The sequence below is a fragment of the Pinus tabuliformis genome, chromosome 8 (assembly GCF_031772625.1).
Source record: "Pinus tabuliformis cultivar Carrire ecotype Pingquan chromosome 8, CPIR1, whole genome shotgun sequence".
Taxonomy (NCBI): Eukaryota; Viridiplantae; Streptophyta; class Pinopsida; order Pinales; family Pinaceae; genus Pinus; species Pinus tabuliformis.
This window is the reverse complement of record NC_142294.1, coordinates 853141377-853158829: the sequence shown is the minus strand read 5'-3', so window position 1 is coordinate 853158829 and position 17453 is coordinate 853141377. Positions and strand designations below refer to the sequence as shown.

The 17453-nt window shown below is 36.8% G+C and overlaps 1 protein-coding gene across 1 annotated transcript; it reads right to left on the bottom strand.

The window, feature by feature from the left end:
• Positions 1–5798: 5798 nt before the first annotated feature.
• Positions 5799–6959, bottom strand: LOC149238251 (uncharacterized). Its single transcript, XM_089369514.1, has 2 exons — positions 6953–6959; positions 5799–6295 (listed from the first exon to the last, which is right to left on the bottom strand). Exons 1-2 carry the CDS (start codon positions 6957–6959, stop codon positions 5799–5801), a joined length of 504 nt encoding a protein of 167 aa, XP_089225640.1.
• Between the last annotated feature and the right edge of the window lie 10494 nt (positions 6960–17453).

Sequence of the window (17453 nt, the reverse complement as noted above, 5' to 3'; positions counted from 1 at the left end):
ATCCACCAAGTACAAAATTTTTAGTCTTTGTGTAAAGAAGACCAAAAGCTTTTGTTCCTTGGATATATCGAAGAACTCTTTTGGCTGCATTCCAGTGGCTGTCTCGTGGTTCCTGCATAAAACGTGAAAGAATACTGACTGCATAAGATAGATCAGGACGAGTATTTGTCAAATAAATCAAGCTGCCAATCAACTGTCTGTAAGTTGTACTGTCCACCTTTTCCCCCCCTTCAAATTTTGAAAGTTTCAAATTCTGCTCCATGGGGGTGAGAACGGGCTTGCAATCTTGCATGCCAAATCGCTGAAGAACCTCTGCTGCATACTTACTCTGAGAAAGGAAAATATGATGTGGACGTTGGAAGACTTCAACTCCAAGATAGTAGTGAAGTAATCCCAAATCTGCCATCTTAAAACCTGCTTGTAACTCCTTTTTTACCTGTGCAATATGATCATCATGATTGCCAGTGATGATCAAATCATCTACATACATAACAAGAATTACCAAATATTTTCCCTGTTGTCGCACATACAAAGTATCATCAGATTCACTGCGATGAAAACCAACTTTCTTAAGGTAATCATCCATCTTTGCATACCAAGCTCGGGGAGCTTGTTTTAACCCATATAAAGCCTTGATCAATTTGCAGACTTTTTGTTCTTGTCCTTCAACTTCAAAACCTGGTGGTTGGGTCATATACACGTCCTCCTATAAATCCCCATTGAGAAAAGCACTTTTCACATCCATTTGATGAAGTTTCCATCCTTTTTGAGCGGCCAATGCAAGTGTTAATCGGATGGTGTTCCATTTAGCTGTTGGAGCAAAGGTTTCTTCATAATCAATGCCTTCCTGTTGCGCAAAACCTTTTGCAACAAGTCGTGCTTTTTACTTGTCAAGTTCACCCTTCTGATTATACTTAATTCTGTAAACCCATTTGCATCCTATGGGTTTAACATTTGCTGGACAATCAGCAAGTTTCCAAGTGTTGTTATCAATTAGTGCTTTATATTCGTCAACCATAGCCTGTTGCCATTCTTTATGTTTTACTGCCTCTTTGTATGTGGAAGGTTCAGTAAAATCATTTGCTATCAAGGCAAAATTGCCTTCACTTCTATGTGCCTTTCTGGTGCTAGTTTTATTCTGTTCATCAGGCTTTACATCTTTCAAAAGTTGAACTGCCCATTTCGGAAGTTGGTGCTCACTTGTTTGTGCTTCTGTAAAGTCCCCATCATTGTAAAGAGGATTAATATAAACTGATGTTCGTCATTCAGGTGAAGAATGTGGAGACTCACTGTCTGAAGAACTGCTGCTGCTTGGAGATGCGGATGAACTGCTAGAAGATCCTGATGATGTTGTTGATGTAGATGGACTCGGTGACTCATCTTCAGAGGAAGGAAAATCAAGTTCATACCAATTTGGTGAAGTTGGTTGACTTTGTATTTTTCCATTTCTTTTACTTCCCTTAGTTTCTAATTTGTGAAGAAGATTTTCAATTTCTTCAGCACTCTTACTCTCTGTTTCATCAAAAATGACATCCCTGCTCACAATAAATTTTCCATTGGTCAAAAGACGATACCCTTTCTTCTCATCAGAATAGCCAATCATTGTGCATTTTAAACTTCTTGAGTCAAGCTTAGTTCGTTTTTCTTTCGGAACTAAGGCATAACACACTGACCCAAAAACTCTAAGATGTTTAACTCAAGGTTTGAAACCAAACCAAGCTTCATAAGGTGTGATTCCGTCTAAAGAAGAAGTTGGAGATCTATTTCTTAAGTAGACAGCTGTATGTATTGCTTCCGCCCAATATGTTGGACTTAACCTCTTAAAGGTTAACATGGATCTCGCCATTCCTAACAAAGTGCGATTCATTCTTTCAACTACTCCATTTTGCTGTGGAGTGTAAACATTAGTGAGATGTCGTCTTATGCCATTTTCACTGCAATAAGTTTTGAATTCATTTGAAGTGAATTCTCCCCCATTATCCGTCCTGAGAGTACCTATCTTTTCTTTGATTTCATTTTCAACAAGTTGGCGAAAAATTTTAAACTTATCAAATGCTTCTGACTTGTTCTTCAGGAAGTAAACCCAAGTCATTCTGCTGAAATCATCAATGAATAGTAAGAAATACTTGCAACCACCAAATGAGGTTTGTAGTGGACCACAAACATCACTGTGAATTAGTTGAAGCCGCCTGTTTGCTCGCCATGAACTTGTTGGAAAACTTTCTCGGTTTTGTTTTCCATAAATGCAAGCTTCACATTTTGCATTTTCCCTTTTGAATGTGGGAAGTCCTTTAACCATTCCTTGTTTCTGCAATTGAGAAAGACTCTCAAAATTCAAATGTCCATATCGTACATGCCATAGTTTGATAGGTGAAATACCTGTAGTCACTGCCCCTGCAAAATCAAAATGCCTTGGAATAACTGTCCCTTTCATCCGTAACAGTTTTCCATCTTCATAACCTGTCATGACTGTTTTCAAATTCTGTTTCACTGAATTAATCTTCACTAAACCATCTTCCATAATTACCTAATGTCCTGCTTGTCGAATCGTGACTAAAGAGAGCAAATTTTTCTTGAAACTGGGTACATACCATACATTGGAAATCAACTTTTCTCCAATGTCAGGGAGAAAAACTTTTACGACTCCTTTTAACAATGTAAACTTTGAAACGGGAACTATAAACTCAAAACGGGAACTCTGGCCCAAAAACCCCAAAAAAACCACAAAAACAGTGCTCAAAACGAAAAGTGTGTATACTGGAACGATGTTTTTTTTTTTTAGGTGTCAATTTTGCGGCTGTTTTAAAAATGGCAGTGACTACGAAATTTTCTGCGAAATTTTCCTGCAAAATATAGCTTCAGAAAAAAATTGTTGATACTGGAATAATGATTTTTTTTTTAGGTGTCAATTTTGCGGCTGTTTTAAAAATGGCAGTGACTACGAAATTTTCTACGAAATTTTCCTGCAAAATATAGCTTCAGAACGAAAGTGTTGATACTGGAATCGACCCGCCGCCGGTCCGGTGCGGCGGGGCGGCCCGGGGGTGCCGCCGCGTGGAATTGGTAATGTGGATCGTCATTTGATGCGTGGATTTGGTAAAACCCAAGCTGCCCGTCAATGGAGAATGTCTGCGTCTTTTCACTTTGCCGAGTCTCTCTGTCGCGTACTGTCTCTTTGTCCGTTGTATCGCACCTACAAGCTGACGTCCACCCTCGAAACCTGTAGTCGGGGATGCGAAGGAAACCTAACGTCACCTTAAAATTTACATCAAAACTATAATGCTAACTATATATAATTGGAGTACAGACAAAATAATAGAGCTCAACCAAATATAGATATCGTTGCTCAAACATTCACATAATAAATAACAAATTTAATATATACAATTAATTTTTGAAAAACATGCTGCTTGGACCATTGTTGACCTAAGAGGCATCCTTCACAGTATCATATAATAAAATACAATATATTACAATAGTCTTTAAGAGTCCATGAAGTGTAATATGGTCTTGAAATACACTATACATGTGAGGACTTCCAACCAAAGGGCGTATGCATCACTAAAGAACTTATCCAATCCTAATATTTGTATTGTTCCAAAGCATAAGGGTTCAATGAATATGCACGGTTGTTTTTTAACTAAGCGCAACCATATCTATGAGAATCCTCCTATTTGAATTCTCTCATGCATCCCCCTAGCAACTTCCCCTGAATCCTTCTTCTTATTCCAAGAATGGAGGTGAGACACCTCTTTAGTCTTCCTAGTCAGAATTTTCCTCCAAAATTTCTTAGGAGCTAGCTTAGAGAGGTGTAAGAGATTCCCTTGTCTTTGACGAATGTATTGCCTCTTTTTCCTTTTAGTTAGGGCTTTATATATTTTTATCTTGTCCATTTTAAGACATTCATCAACAACTTCCTTAATTGCTCTCCTCGCACTTTTACACTCTTTGTCATACCATGGATTGGTTTCGCTATTTCTTTTATTATTTGATATAGGAAAAATAATTTGCAAAATTTGATAACTAATTCTCTAAATCCCTTTCCAAGACTAACACTTGAAAAATCAAGTAGGTAACAAACATGTTATTAGATAGAACTATTTGTTTCTTTATTTCACCAAACCAAATTGAAAAAATAATTTTATAAATTAAAAATCAATAATACAATCTTAGAAGCAGTTTAAACCTATTATTATAATCATGATGTGAAATTGAATAGCTAGATTCTTAGCACATCTAATATTCTCTTTTATTCTGCTATCAATGATATCATATTTTCCAACGTTTGATACATTGTGCAAGGCCTATCTATATAAAAGGATCATGAAATACAAAAAAAAGGAGAACCTTTTCCCACGAGCATGTGTGTGCTTGAAGGAGTGGAAATGCCATTATAATGGCTTATTTAGTGCTTCAAGGACATTATTATAAGAATGTATGACTCGTAGATTTTGTCTAAGTTATATAAAGGTCATAATTACTCGCATCCCAATCTAAGAGCCTCTCTAAAGTTTGAATTTAAGAAAGCACTGCCTCCATTTATTTATGTAATGAGCATATATGGAGTACACCAGTAGAAGGTATGCTTTTCAAAGTTTTTCAATTTTTTTTTCCTTTTCAGGAACAAGATCATCTCATCTGTGATTTCCCCCATTGGTAGCCCTCTCGACGGAATCCTTAATCTTGAAGAGGGGCAATTACTTGAGTATTTTTGGCTCAACTTGCTCATGGGCTGAAGAATTTACATCTTTTTGCCAATTTTCTACTGCAATTTTGACTACATTTATCTGATAGGAACCTTCATAACCATCCTTTCTACATAACTTTGTCACATTGCATATGTACATTTTCATTTGAGCTACAAAAGGTTATGTGAAGGTAATGATTCTATTATTCTACAATTTTATATGTTTTTCTTACAAAGAAAAAAACTAATATGTGAATATTACATAAATTGACAAATTTTGTAGCTCCTTTGTCAATCTATAGAATAATAAATGGTTAGTACATATCTTCAAGGAAGAAAGTCAAACCAAGAATGTATACAGATGGCAAAAGATGGAAATATTGTGAAACACCTATCTATCACATTAAATAAGTGATCGAGTCATCACTATGGCATTTTCAAAGCCACAATCAACTAGTCATGTGCCATAACATAATGATAGAGTATATGAGGATTGTTACATCAAAGAATAACCAACATTAGGTGAGCATGATATCTTCTTGGGATCAATAAATTTTGAATAATAACACATTAATAAAGTATGTGTTCATATGAACTCGGTGAATCATAACTGAGGAATAGGTATTTGAATATGAAAATTAGCAGTAGAAAACTTAATCATCATTTTTTCTCTAATCTATAACATTTTAATCCTTAAGGGTGTTATCTAAAAAACAATAAATATTGATCTCACAAGACAAAGTAAGGGACACATAGAGATATTGAGTCTTAAACTAATATATGGCTTATTTTATTTAATATAATCTTAGACCGTTGATCTTTTTCTTCCATTACACATTCATGAGTAATTGAGATCACTTAGAGAAAGTTTCTAAGGCTTGTGTAATTAACTATAGGTCTCCCTAACAATACATATGAAGTTGTTGTTGGGCCCGCGGTTTTGTCTGTTTGGTGTGCGTCCATCTGTCATTTTGTTTTAGATGTATGTTTGGTGTGCGTCCATCTGTCATTTTGTTTTAGATGTATTCTCTGGTGATCCATAAAGTTAAAGTCAATTTGAATTGATATGATTTGTTCATCTCGTCAGTTCTGTACCAATTCAATTCGGAGTTTACTCTTTTTCTACTGCGTTAGTGTAACTGCATTGATCATTACTTATTCCTCCATTCATTTGTAAATGATAATCGTCTTGATGATAGGAAAACTGGGCAGCTCGCACAACAGAAGAGTAGGTTTCACCCGCGTTGCCTAACGAATTGGCTGTCGTGTCAGAAACCCTGATGATTTCTTTAGACTGATCAGTGTTTCTATTTTCTGAGCCAGATTTAGAGGTCTCTCCAGAGTGAAGATGGCGTTGTCGTTGCTTGGTTCTGGCTTTTTTGTTCTGAAACCAGTAGAAGACACTAGCGTCCCGAATTTCTCCAAATTCTTGCAGCTGATCTCTGATTCTTTTTATTTCCTCTGGGGTAGGGTTTGTCACCCCAGAGTTAAAGATGGACTGTAAAACCCGGATCTGTTCTGGTTTTGGATTCCATCTGGGCTTTGATTCCTGCTGACTCCTTTCCTTATTCTCTGATGATATGCCTGCACAAAATACAGCTTTCAGACCTTGTTCCACACATTCTAATCAGTTTTAAAACAATGTTCAGGTGAACACATATTATTGAGCGTTTTGTCGGCCCGTTAATTCGGCTCACCCTTGAAAGAAGTGGGAAATTCTATTGACTGGCAGACTTAAACCACGAAAGCAAGTTATGCTTGATCAAAATGCGTATCCAGAGTTTAGTTTGACCCTGAAATTTCCCTATTCGAAGCTAAAAATCAAATTTCATTCCACCAAAACCCGGTTGCTATAAAAGGATTTGTGTATAGCTACAACGGGATTCTCTTATTCATCTAAAGAATGTTCGAACTCTATTACTAAATATGGGACATAAAACGTTATACTGCATTTATCATTCGCTGAAGTCGTATTCTTTCGGCTCCATATTTGATCTCCATTTATAGTGTGTGGAAAAGGAAAGAGCGGGCGCTTTAATCTCGAAATATTTGTGCCAATTGAAAGCTTTAATCTCGAAAGATTTGTGCCAATTGAAAGCTTTGGCAGTTGGTAGAGGCTTGCACAACGAATATGTATTCACTAGAGCTACGGGTCGATTCCCGGAATCGACCCGCCGCCGGTCGGGCGGCGCGGGGGTGGCGCTGCGCACCGCAGCGCCACCCCCGCGCCGCCCGACCGGCGGCGGGTCGATTCCGGGAATCGACCCGTCATGATCGTTTGTTTGTTTCCTGGACTATGACCCATCGGATGAAGTTGTTCTGTAGTATAGTTTCTAGGATCATTCCAATAACGAACAGTATGCAATTCAAAATCGAATCAGGAATGGAAATCCAGCATTGACGAGTATCGATACGCAACTCCAAGTCGAACCAAGATAACAACACCAACACCAACATTGATGAATACCGTTTCATACCTGGAAAAGTGAATAAACAATGTTAAAAGCACAGCAGTGAAGTTAAATATTTTGAAAACTTCTCAAAATATAGCAGTATGAAAATCTGTATGGCATTATGCATACCAGGTAATACATAGCTCCATTCTGCAGACATTCCATGGTGAACCCCCATTCATTCAGTAAAATCGGCTGGCCTGTGGAATGAAGCAAAACTGCATTTTCCCCGAACATAGCCTTAACGTTTATCGGTCCCACGGGAACCTGACCTGGAACATTATTTATGACTACAGTTATTGAGCGACCGTACATCAACTCCTCGCCAGTCCCTGCAGAGAAATATTCTGAGACGTATATATATTACATCACAGGAACAATATTAATTGTCTAAATGGCATTTGTCAAGTAACTTTTAGGTGTTTGTTATGGTATCGAAAAACAAATATTGAGTCACAGAAATAATCAGGGAACCAATCTACAAAATTGAAAGGCCTTTCAAAGTTATATATATATATAGGATTTCAATGTTTGTTCAAAAGCTGACGCGAGAGGCATATTCAAATGTACATATGAAAATAGTGTTTTGGTGGTTTCAATACATGTACCTTCATTAAATATTCCTCCTCTTGCTGCTGTAGTTGCTACTGCGTTAGTGTAACTGCATTGATCATTTCTATTGGTGAAACGAATAGAAAAAGAGTAAACTCCGAATTGAATTGGTACAGAACTGACGAGATGAACAAATCATATCAATTCAAATTGACTTTAACTTTATGGATCACCAGAGAATACATCTAAAACAAAATGACAGATGGACGCACACCAAACATACATCTAAAACAAAATGACAGATGGACGCACACCAAACAGACAAAACCGCGGGCCCAACAACAACTTCATATGTATTGTTAGGGAGACCTATAGTTAATTACACAAGCCTTAGAAACTTTCTCTAAGTGATCTCAATTACTCATGAATGTGTAATGGAAGAAAAAGATCAACGGTCTAAGATTATATTAAATAAAATAAGCCATATATTAGTTTAAGACTCAATATCTCTATGTGTCCCTTACTTTGTCTTGTGAGATCAATATTTATTGTTTTTTAGATAACACCCTTAAGGATTAAAATGTTATAGATTAGAGAAAAAATGATGATTAAGTTTTCTACTGCTAATTTTCATATTCAAATACCTATTCCTCAGTTATGATTCACCGAGTTCATATGAACACATACTTTATTAATGTGTTATTATTCAAAATTTATTGATCCCAAGAAGATATCATGCTCACCTAATGTTGGTTATTCTTTGATGTAACAATCCTCATATACTCTATCATTATGTTATGGCACATGACTAGTTGATTGTGGCTTTGAAAATGCCATAGTGATGACTCGATCACTTATTTAATGTGATAGATAGGTGTTTCACAATATTTCCATCTTTTGCCATCTGTATACATTCTTGGTTTGACTTTCTTCCTTGAAGATATGTACTAACCATTTATTATTCTATAGATTGACAAAGGAGCTACAAAATTTGTCAATTTATGTAATATTCACATATTAGTTTTTTTTTTTGTAAGAAAAACATATAAAATTGTAGAATAATAGAATCATTACCTTCACATAACCTTTTGTAGCTCAAATGAAAATGTACATATGCAATGTGACAAAGTTATGTAGAAAGGATGGTTATGAAGGTTCCTATCAGATAAATGTAGTCAAAATTGCAGTAGAAAATTGGCAAAAAGATGTAAATTCTTCAGCCCATGAGCAAGTTGAGCCAAAAATACTCAAGTAATTGCCCCTCTTCAAGATTAAGGATTCCGTCGAGAGGGCTACGAATGGGGGAAATCACAGATGAGATGATCTTGTTCATGAAAAGGAAAAAAAAATTGAAAAACTTTGAAAAGCATACCTTCTACTGGTGTACTCCATATATGCTCATTACATAAATAAATGGAGGCAGTGCTTTCTTAAATTCAAACTTTAGAGAGGCTCTTAGATTGGGATGCGAGTAATTATGACCTTTATATAACTTAGACAAAATCTACGAGTCATACATTCTTATAATAATGTCCTTGAAGCACTAAATAAGCCATTATAATGGCATTTCCACTCCTTAAAGCACACACATGCTCGTGGGAAAAGGTTCTCCTTTTTTTTGTATTTCATGATCCTTTTATATAGATAGGCCTTGCACAATGTATCAAACGTTGGAAAATATGATATCATTGATAGCAGAATAAAAGAGAATATTAGATGTGCTAAGAATCTAGCTATTCAATTTCACATCATGATTATAATAATAGGTTTAAACTGCTTCTAAGATTGTATTATTGATTTTTAATTTATAAAATTATTTTTTCAATTTGGTTTGGTGAAATAAAGAAACAAATAGTTCTATCTAATAACATGTTTGTTACCTAATTGATTTTTCAAGTGTTAGTCTTGGAAAGGGATTTAGAGAATTAGTTATCAAATTTTGCAAATTATTTTTCCTATATCAAATAATAAAAGAAATAGCGAAACCAATCCATGGTATGACAAAGAGTGTAAAAGTGCGAGGAGAGCAATTAAGGAAGTTGTTGATGAATGTCTTAAAATGGACAAGATAAAAATATATAAAGCCCTAACTAAAAGGAAAAAGAGGCAATACATTCGTCAAAGACAAGGGAATCTCTTACACCTCTCTAAGCTAGCTCCTAAGAAATTTTGGAGGCAAATTCTGACTAGGAAGACTAAAGAGGTGTCTCACCTCCATTCTTGGAATAAGAAGAAGGATTCAGGGGAAGTTGCTAGGGGGATGCAGGAGAGAATTCAAATAGGAGGAAACAAACTAGAAAAAAAGGAATGAAAATAGAAGTTTAAGAGAAGAGAATGGGATAAAATGAAGTGCGACGAGTATATAGACTAGATCAACTCTTAAAAAAGGTGGATCCATTTTCAACATTGTCCCTCCTAACGTGCGTCTAGAAATAAAACAATTGCATGTGAAGGTGGGAGAATAAAGTATTCATTGTTTGATTCGAAATTACTTGAAGATTTGGGTAGATGTGTTCTAGATCCGCGCAGCGCCACCCCCCGGCCGCCCTGCCCCACCCGACCGGCGGCGGGTCGACCCCGGAATCGACCCGCCGCCAGTCAGGCGGGGCGAGGCGGCCCGGGGGTGCCGCTGCCGCGGAGGGGGCGGGGGAGGGGGAGGGGGAGGGGTGGCCGAGCAGGGGGCGGTGGCGGTGGAGGGGTGGGCAGGGGGGCTGGGAGGGGGCGGTGGTGGGGGATGGGTGGGCGGGGAGGGGTGGGCAGGGGGGCCGGGGAGGGGGCGGTGGCGGGGGATGGGTGGACGGGGTGGGCGGGCAGGGGGCGGTGGCGGTGGGCGGGCAGGGGGCAATGGCGGTGGAGGGGTGGGCAGGGAGGGGGAGGGGTGGGCGGGGAGGGTGTGGGCAGGGTGGGCGGGGGGGCAGTGGCGGTGGCGGTGGCGGGGGATGGGTGGGCGGGGTGGGGGCGGTGGCGGTGGAGGGGTGGGTGGGGGCGGTGGCGGTGGAGGGGTGGGCGGGGGAGAGCACAACTGTGATTTTCCCATTGATTTTTAAGTTAATCATTTTTTTTTGAAAAAAAAGTAGTTATTATTATCTTTTTGACATGAAATTCATAAAAAAAACTATTATTTGACCATTTTTAGTTAATATTTTTGTATAAAAATTGTGATTTTGACATGTTAATTCTAGCAAAAAATTATCAAAACGTTTAGTTTTTTTGTTATATTTATGTTAAAAATGGTTATTTTTTATGTCCATTGTTAAAAAATGTTGTTTTTTAGAAACAATTATTTCATGTGGATTGAAAAATTAATTAAGGGGGTTGAAAAGATGTCTAAATATGTAGATTATCTAAAATTCAAACTATCGACTTTATAATTTAAAAACGCAAAACAATAAAAAGCCCACAAAAAAAAAAAAAAATTAAGATAGAGAACAAGAAAATATGAATACAATGACGACTTCAAAAACTATCAAATTTAGAAAATAATTTTTTACATTTCACACACTAGAAAATTTAAAGTCAAAAAATAGGTCTTTTAAAAAAAGGGTGTGATGCAGAATACACACTTTTTAAAATCAGGATGAAAATCACTACCATTCACCGAGCCTCACCCACTTAATGCACATGAAAAAAATTAAAGTTCCAAAAAGCATGTTCTTAAAAAAACATGTGTATTCTGCATCAACACTTTTGAAAATCGGGTCATTTTTTTGCCACCTCTACAAAACGGGTAACAGTATCAGTTCCCGTTTCAAAGTTTACATTGTTTTTTACATAAGGAGTATGTTTTGTATCATCAGCAAGAAAAATTGAATTAAGTTGGCATTCTTGAAAATTCCAGAAAAAATCACGTCGACATGTCATGTGCTGAGTTGCCCCGGAATCCAAGATCCAGGCATCTTCATAGTCACTTCTAAGATGAGATGAAATTTGTGATGCTGGTGAGGAAGTAAACACATATTCTGAGCTGTCTTCATCTTGATCATTTGCAAATTGTGCTGAATGCTGCTGAAACTTGGGAATTCTACTAAGTGAAGTTCGACAATCTTCAGCATAATGGCCAATTTTGTTACATCTTCGACATACAATTTGACTTAAGTCTCTTCCTCGTCCTGAAGATTGTCCTCTGCCTCTACTTTGACCTCTATTTGGAGATTGTCCTCTACCTTGACTATTATATCCTTGTGCTTGAAAATTGCCTCTTCCTTGGTTGTTTCCTCTACCTTGAAAATTATTTCTTCCTCCTCTGTTAAAATTGTTGCCTCTACTTTGGCTTCGACCTCGATTATGTGTTGCTTGATTCTGATTCCATCGGCCTCTTCCTCGAGAACTATCTGCTGAAGACTTACTTGTGCTGGCTTCTATGAGAAAAACATCTTCACCAACTTTCTTCTTCTTCCCAAAAGTTTTATCATGCTGACTTAACATTTCACAAAGTTCATCAAACTTTAGTTTTTCTAATTTCCCAGTTACTTGTAAAGTTTCTAAAAAATGCGTATAGGAAGAAGGAAGCCCAGCAATTACAATTGTGACCATAAAGCTATCATCAATTGCGGGAAAACCAGCATTAATAATTTCCTGCTTAATATTCTTAAGTCTGGAGAGATATTCAAGAATATCACCATCTTCAGTTAATTTTTGTTGCAACAATTTTAACTGTAAATCAACCTTCTTTGATTATGGCTGAGTATCAAAGAGGTCTTTAAAAGTTTTCAAGGCAGTCCATGCATCTGTGGCATTCTCTATATGTACATACATTTCATCATTCACAGACGATTTAATAAGAGCTAAGGTTTAGCATTCTTGATTTCCCATTTTGCCAGTGGATCTACATCTGTGGGTTTATTCGGCTTAAAATCGCCATCACATATTCCTTGCCATAATTCATTGTAAATAAGTGTGCTTTCAATAAGACGATGCCACGTTTTATAAGATTTGGTGCCTTCTAGTTTGTCAGAATCAGAAAATAAGTTAATCAACTTAGACATTTTTAGCGTTTAAGAGATGCACCAAGAAGCAGAACAGAAAGGACAAGATAGCCAACACAACACACCACGCAAAAAACACGATCTATCGGGGCTTGGCCTTGACCCTCGAATAGTTGTCAAAACAGGAGAATATTGACTGAGCTTTGCACTTGGCTCTAGTCAATTTCTCAAATATTTACAAGGCAACTTTCAAAATTTGATTTTTACAAGGGTGCTTTTGCACAATCTGGTAAAAAAATTTACCCCCCCTCAAAGTAAAATTACTTTGAGTTACAAATATGATGATCCTAATTAAAAAATAGCTTAAAATTATCAAACACACCTTATCTCTCCAAGTTAAAAATAAAACTCCTTATTACTCCAAAAATCATAAATTTCAAAACATCACCCTTATTACTCCAATTACATAAAATAATTATACCACAGCTCACCCAATTACAAATTACAAACTATATATTAAAAAACCTTATCTCTCCAAATTACAAACTATTAAAAAAAACTTTGTAATTCACCTTATTTCTCCTTTACAAAACCTTTATATTACATCTTATCATGATTTTTAAAAAAAAACCATTAAAAAATGAATGTTACGTGAGCCTTTTTTTTAAAAAGTGAATTCTACTTTTAAAGGAGAATTCATAACGCACGTTGACTTTTAAAAAGTGAATTCTACTTTGTAAGTTTACCAATCCACGCAGGTTGTCAAAGCTGTTTGGAAGCTTGGCTGGAACGGCGGTTACCGAAGCAACTTCACATGGTCTCGTCCCAAAAGAACAGAGTAAACTCTCTCAGCCGCACACGGCCTCGTCCCAAAAACGCACACAACAAATTTTCTCAACTGCACACGGCCTCGTCTATATCCTCTGCGCGTTTCTTTGGTAGCTGCCAGAACGAACTCGCGACCAAATTGGTGTAAAATTGTGACAAATGCGTGACTCTCTGCGCTCTGAAGTCACTTTACTGAACGATTTTCTTGATCTCTTATTCAGAAAACAGTGAATCCATAAATGTTTTACAAAATAATCCCGGACTTATGAACTAGATGATCCTTTTATTTCCAATATTCGAGCCTTCTGCCTCAAAATGCCCGCAAAAATGCTAAAACAATTAAATTGCTTTGTATTTTGCTCCAACGAGGACTTCTTCAGGGAATCTCCGTTTTCTCTCAGAGTCTTGCAGCAGATAATTACTTTTAAAAAAGAACGCCCAGCGACTACAATTACTCAAACAGCAACTTTGTTCAAACAACAACTTTAGCGTTGTACTCCTTTTTTTTCTTGTTTCAATTTACTCAAACAATTTGAAACAATCATACAAAATTCCAAGATAGCAGAGGCAAATTTTTTTATAAAAAAATCTGAAATCAATGATAAAATTTATTTTCCTTTTAAACAAAACTGGACAATTTCCATACCAATGATTTGCTGGCCAACTGAATGGAGTTTTCCAGGACTTTGTTGAGCTGAAATCTCCTCAAATCCACTGCAGCATTACCATAGCTCTGATACCACAATAATGGCAGAAGTGTCCTCAGACACGTAATTTTATTAATCGGAAAAAAAACAATTACATAATTGATTTGCAAGAGCTTACACCCAAACCACACAAACACTCTTGCAATGAGCTATTTATAAGCTCCATGTCCTAACTACCTCTAATTATGGATCACTTATTCAATAACAAGTGTCCATTTACAATAAATGCTATTCAAACCAACTAGCTAACTAATCTCCTATAATAGATCCTAAGATACGACTCATTTGGAGAGTCATATCTAGTTACAACAATATGCTAATTCTAAAAGTCTCCATTAAATAATTAAACATTCTAGAATAATAATTATTAATTTAATATCTTAAATTAATAATTATTTTATTCTAATTTTATAACCTATGATAAAGGTTCACCCTTCTGATTATACTTAATTCTTGCAACCTATGATACTTGTCAAGTCCACCCTTCTGATTATACTTAATTCTGTAAACCCATTTGCATCCTATGGGTTTAACATTTGCTGGACAATCAACAAGTTTCCAAGTGTTGTTATCAATTACTGCTTTATATTCGTCAACCATAGCCTGTTGCCATTCTTTATGTTTTACTGCCTCTTTGTATGTGGAAGGTTCAGTAAAATCATTTGCTATCAAGGCAAAATTGCCTTCACTTCTATGTGCCCTTCTGGAGCCAGTTTTATTCTGTTCATCAGGCTTTACATCTTTCAAAAGTTGAACTGCCCATTTCGGAAGTTGGTGCTCACTTGTTTGTGCTTCTGTAAAGTCCCCATCCTTGTAAAGAGGATTAATATAAACTGATGTTCGTCATTCAGGTGAAGAATGTGGAGACTCATTGTCTGAAGAACTGATGCTGCTTGGAGATGCGGATGAACTGCTAGAAGATCCTGATGATGTTGTTGATGTAGATGGACTCGATGACTCATCTTCGGAGGAAGGAAAATCAAGTTCATACCAATTTGGTGAAGTTGGTTGACTTTGTATTTTTCCATTTCTTTTACTTCCCTTAGTTTCTAATTTGTGAAGAAGATTTTCAATTTCTTCAGCACTCTTACTCTCTGTTTCATCAAAAATGACATCCCTGCTCACAATGAATTTTCCATTGGTCAAAATACGATACCCTTTCTTCTCATCAGAATAGCCAATCATTGTGCATTTTAAACTTCTTGAGTCAAGCTTAGTTCGTTTTTCGTACGGAACTAAGGCATAACACACTGACCCAAAAACTCTAAGATGTTTAACTCGAGGTTTGAAACCAAACCAAGCTTCATAAGGTGTGATTCCGTCTAAAGAAGCAGTTGGAGATCTGTTTCTTAAGTAGACAGCTGTATGTATTGCTTCCGCCCAATATGTTGGACTTAACCTCTTAAAGGTTAACATGGATCTCGCCATTCCTAACAAAGTGCGATTCATTCTTTCAACTACTCCATTTTGCTGTGGAGTGTAAACATTAGTGAGATGTCGTCTTATGCCATTTTCACTGCAATAAGTTTTGAATTCATTTGAAGTGAATTCTCCCCCATTATCCGTCCTGAGAGTACCTATCTTTTCTTTGATTTCATTTTCAACAAGTCGGCGAAAAATTTTAAACTTATCAAATGCTTCTGACTTGTTCTTCAAGAAGTAAACCCAAGTCATTCTGCTGAAATCATCAATGAATAGTAAGAAATACTTGCAACCACCAAATGAGGTTTGTAGTGGACCACAAACATCACTGTGAATTAGTTGAAGCCGCCTGTTTGCTCGCCATGAACTTGTTGGAAAACTTTCTCGGTTTTGTTTGCCATAAATGCAAGCTTCACATTTTTCATTTTCCCTTTTGAGTGTGGGAAGTCCTTTAACCATTCCTTGTTTCTGCAATTGAGAAAGGCTCTCAAAATTCAAATGTCCATATCGTACATGCCATAGTCTGATAGGTGAAATACCTGTAGTCACTGCCCCTGCAAAATCAAAATGCCTTGGAATAACTGTCCCTTTCATCCGTAACAGTTTTCCATCTTCATAACCCGTCATGACTGTTTTCAAATTCTGTTTCACTGAATTAATCTTCACTAAACCATCTTCCATAATTACCTGATGTCCTGCTTGTCGAATCGTGACTAAAGAGAGCAAATTTTTCTTGAAACTGGGTACATACCATACATTGGAAATCAATTTTTCTCCAATGTCAGGGAGAAAAACTTTTACGATTCCTTTTCCATAAGGAGTATGTTTTGTATCATCAGCAAGAAAAATTGAATTAAGTTGGAATTCTTGAAAATTCCAGAAAAAATCACGTCAACATGTCATGTGCTGAGTTGCCCCGGAATCCAAGATCCAGGCATCTTCATAGTCACTTCTAAGATGAGATGAAATTTGTGATGCTGGTGAGGAAGTAAACACATATTCTGAGCTGTCTTCATCTTGATCATTTGCAAATTGTGCTGAATGCTGCTGAAACTTGGGAATTCTACTAAGTGAAGTTCGACAATCTTCAGCATAATGGCCAATTTTATTACATCTTCGACATACAATTTGACTTAAGTCTCTTCCTCATCCTGAAGATTGTCCTCTGCCTCTACTTTGACCTCTATTTGGAGATTGTCCTCTACCTTGACTATTATATCCTTGTGCTTGAAAATTGCCTCTTCCTTGGTTGTTTCCTCTACCTTGAAAATTATTTCTTCCTCCTCTGTTAAAGTTGTTGCCTCTACTTTGGCTTCGACCTCGATTATGTGTTGCTTGATTCTGATTCCATCGGCCTCTTCCTCGAGAACTATCTGCTGAAGACTTACTTGTGCTGGCTTCTGTGAGAAAAACATCTTCACCAACTTTCTTCTTCTTCCCAAAAGTTTTATCATGCTGACTTAAAATTTCACAAAGTTCATCAAACTTTAGTTTTTCTAATTTCCCAGTTACTTGTAAAGTTTCTAAAAAATGCGTATAGGAAGAAGGAAGCCCAGCAATTACAATTGTGACCATAAAGCTATCATCAATTGCGGGAAAACCAGCATTAATAATTTCCTGCTTAATATTCTTAAGTCTGGAGAGATATTCAAGAATATCACCATCTTCAGTTAATTTTTGTTGCAACAATTTTAACTGTAAATCAACCTTCTTTGATTCTGGCTGAGTATCAAAGAGGTCTTTAAAAGTTTTCAAGGCAGTCCATGCATCTGTGGCATTCTCTATATGTACATACATTTCATCATTCACAGACGATTTAATAAGAGCTAAGGCTTTAGCATTCTTGATTTCCCATTTTGCCAGTGGATCTGCATCTGTG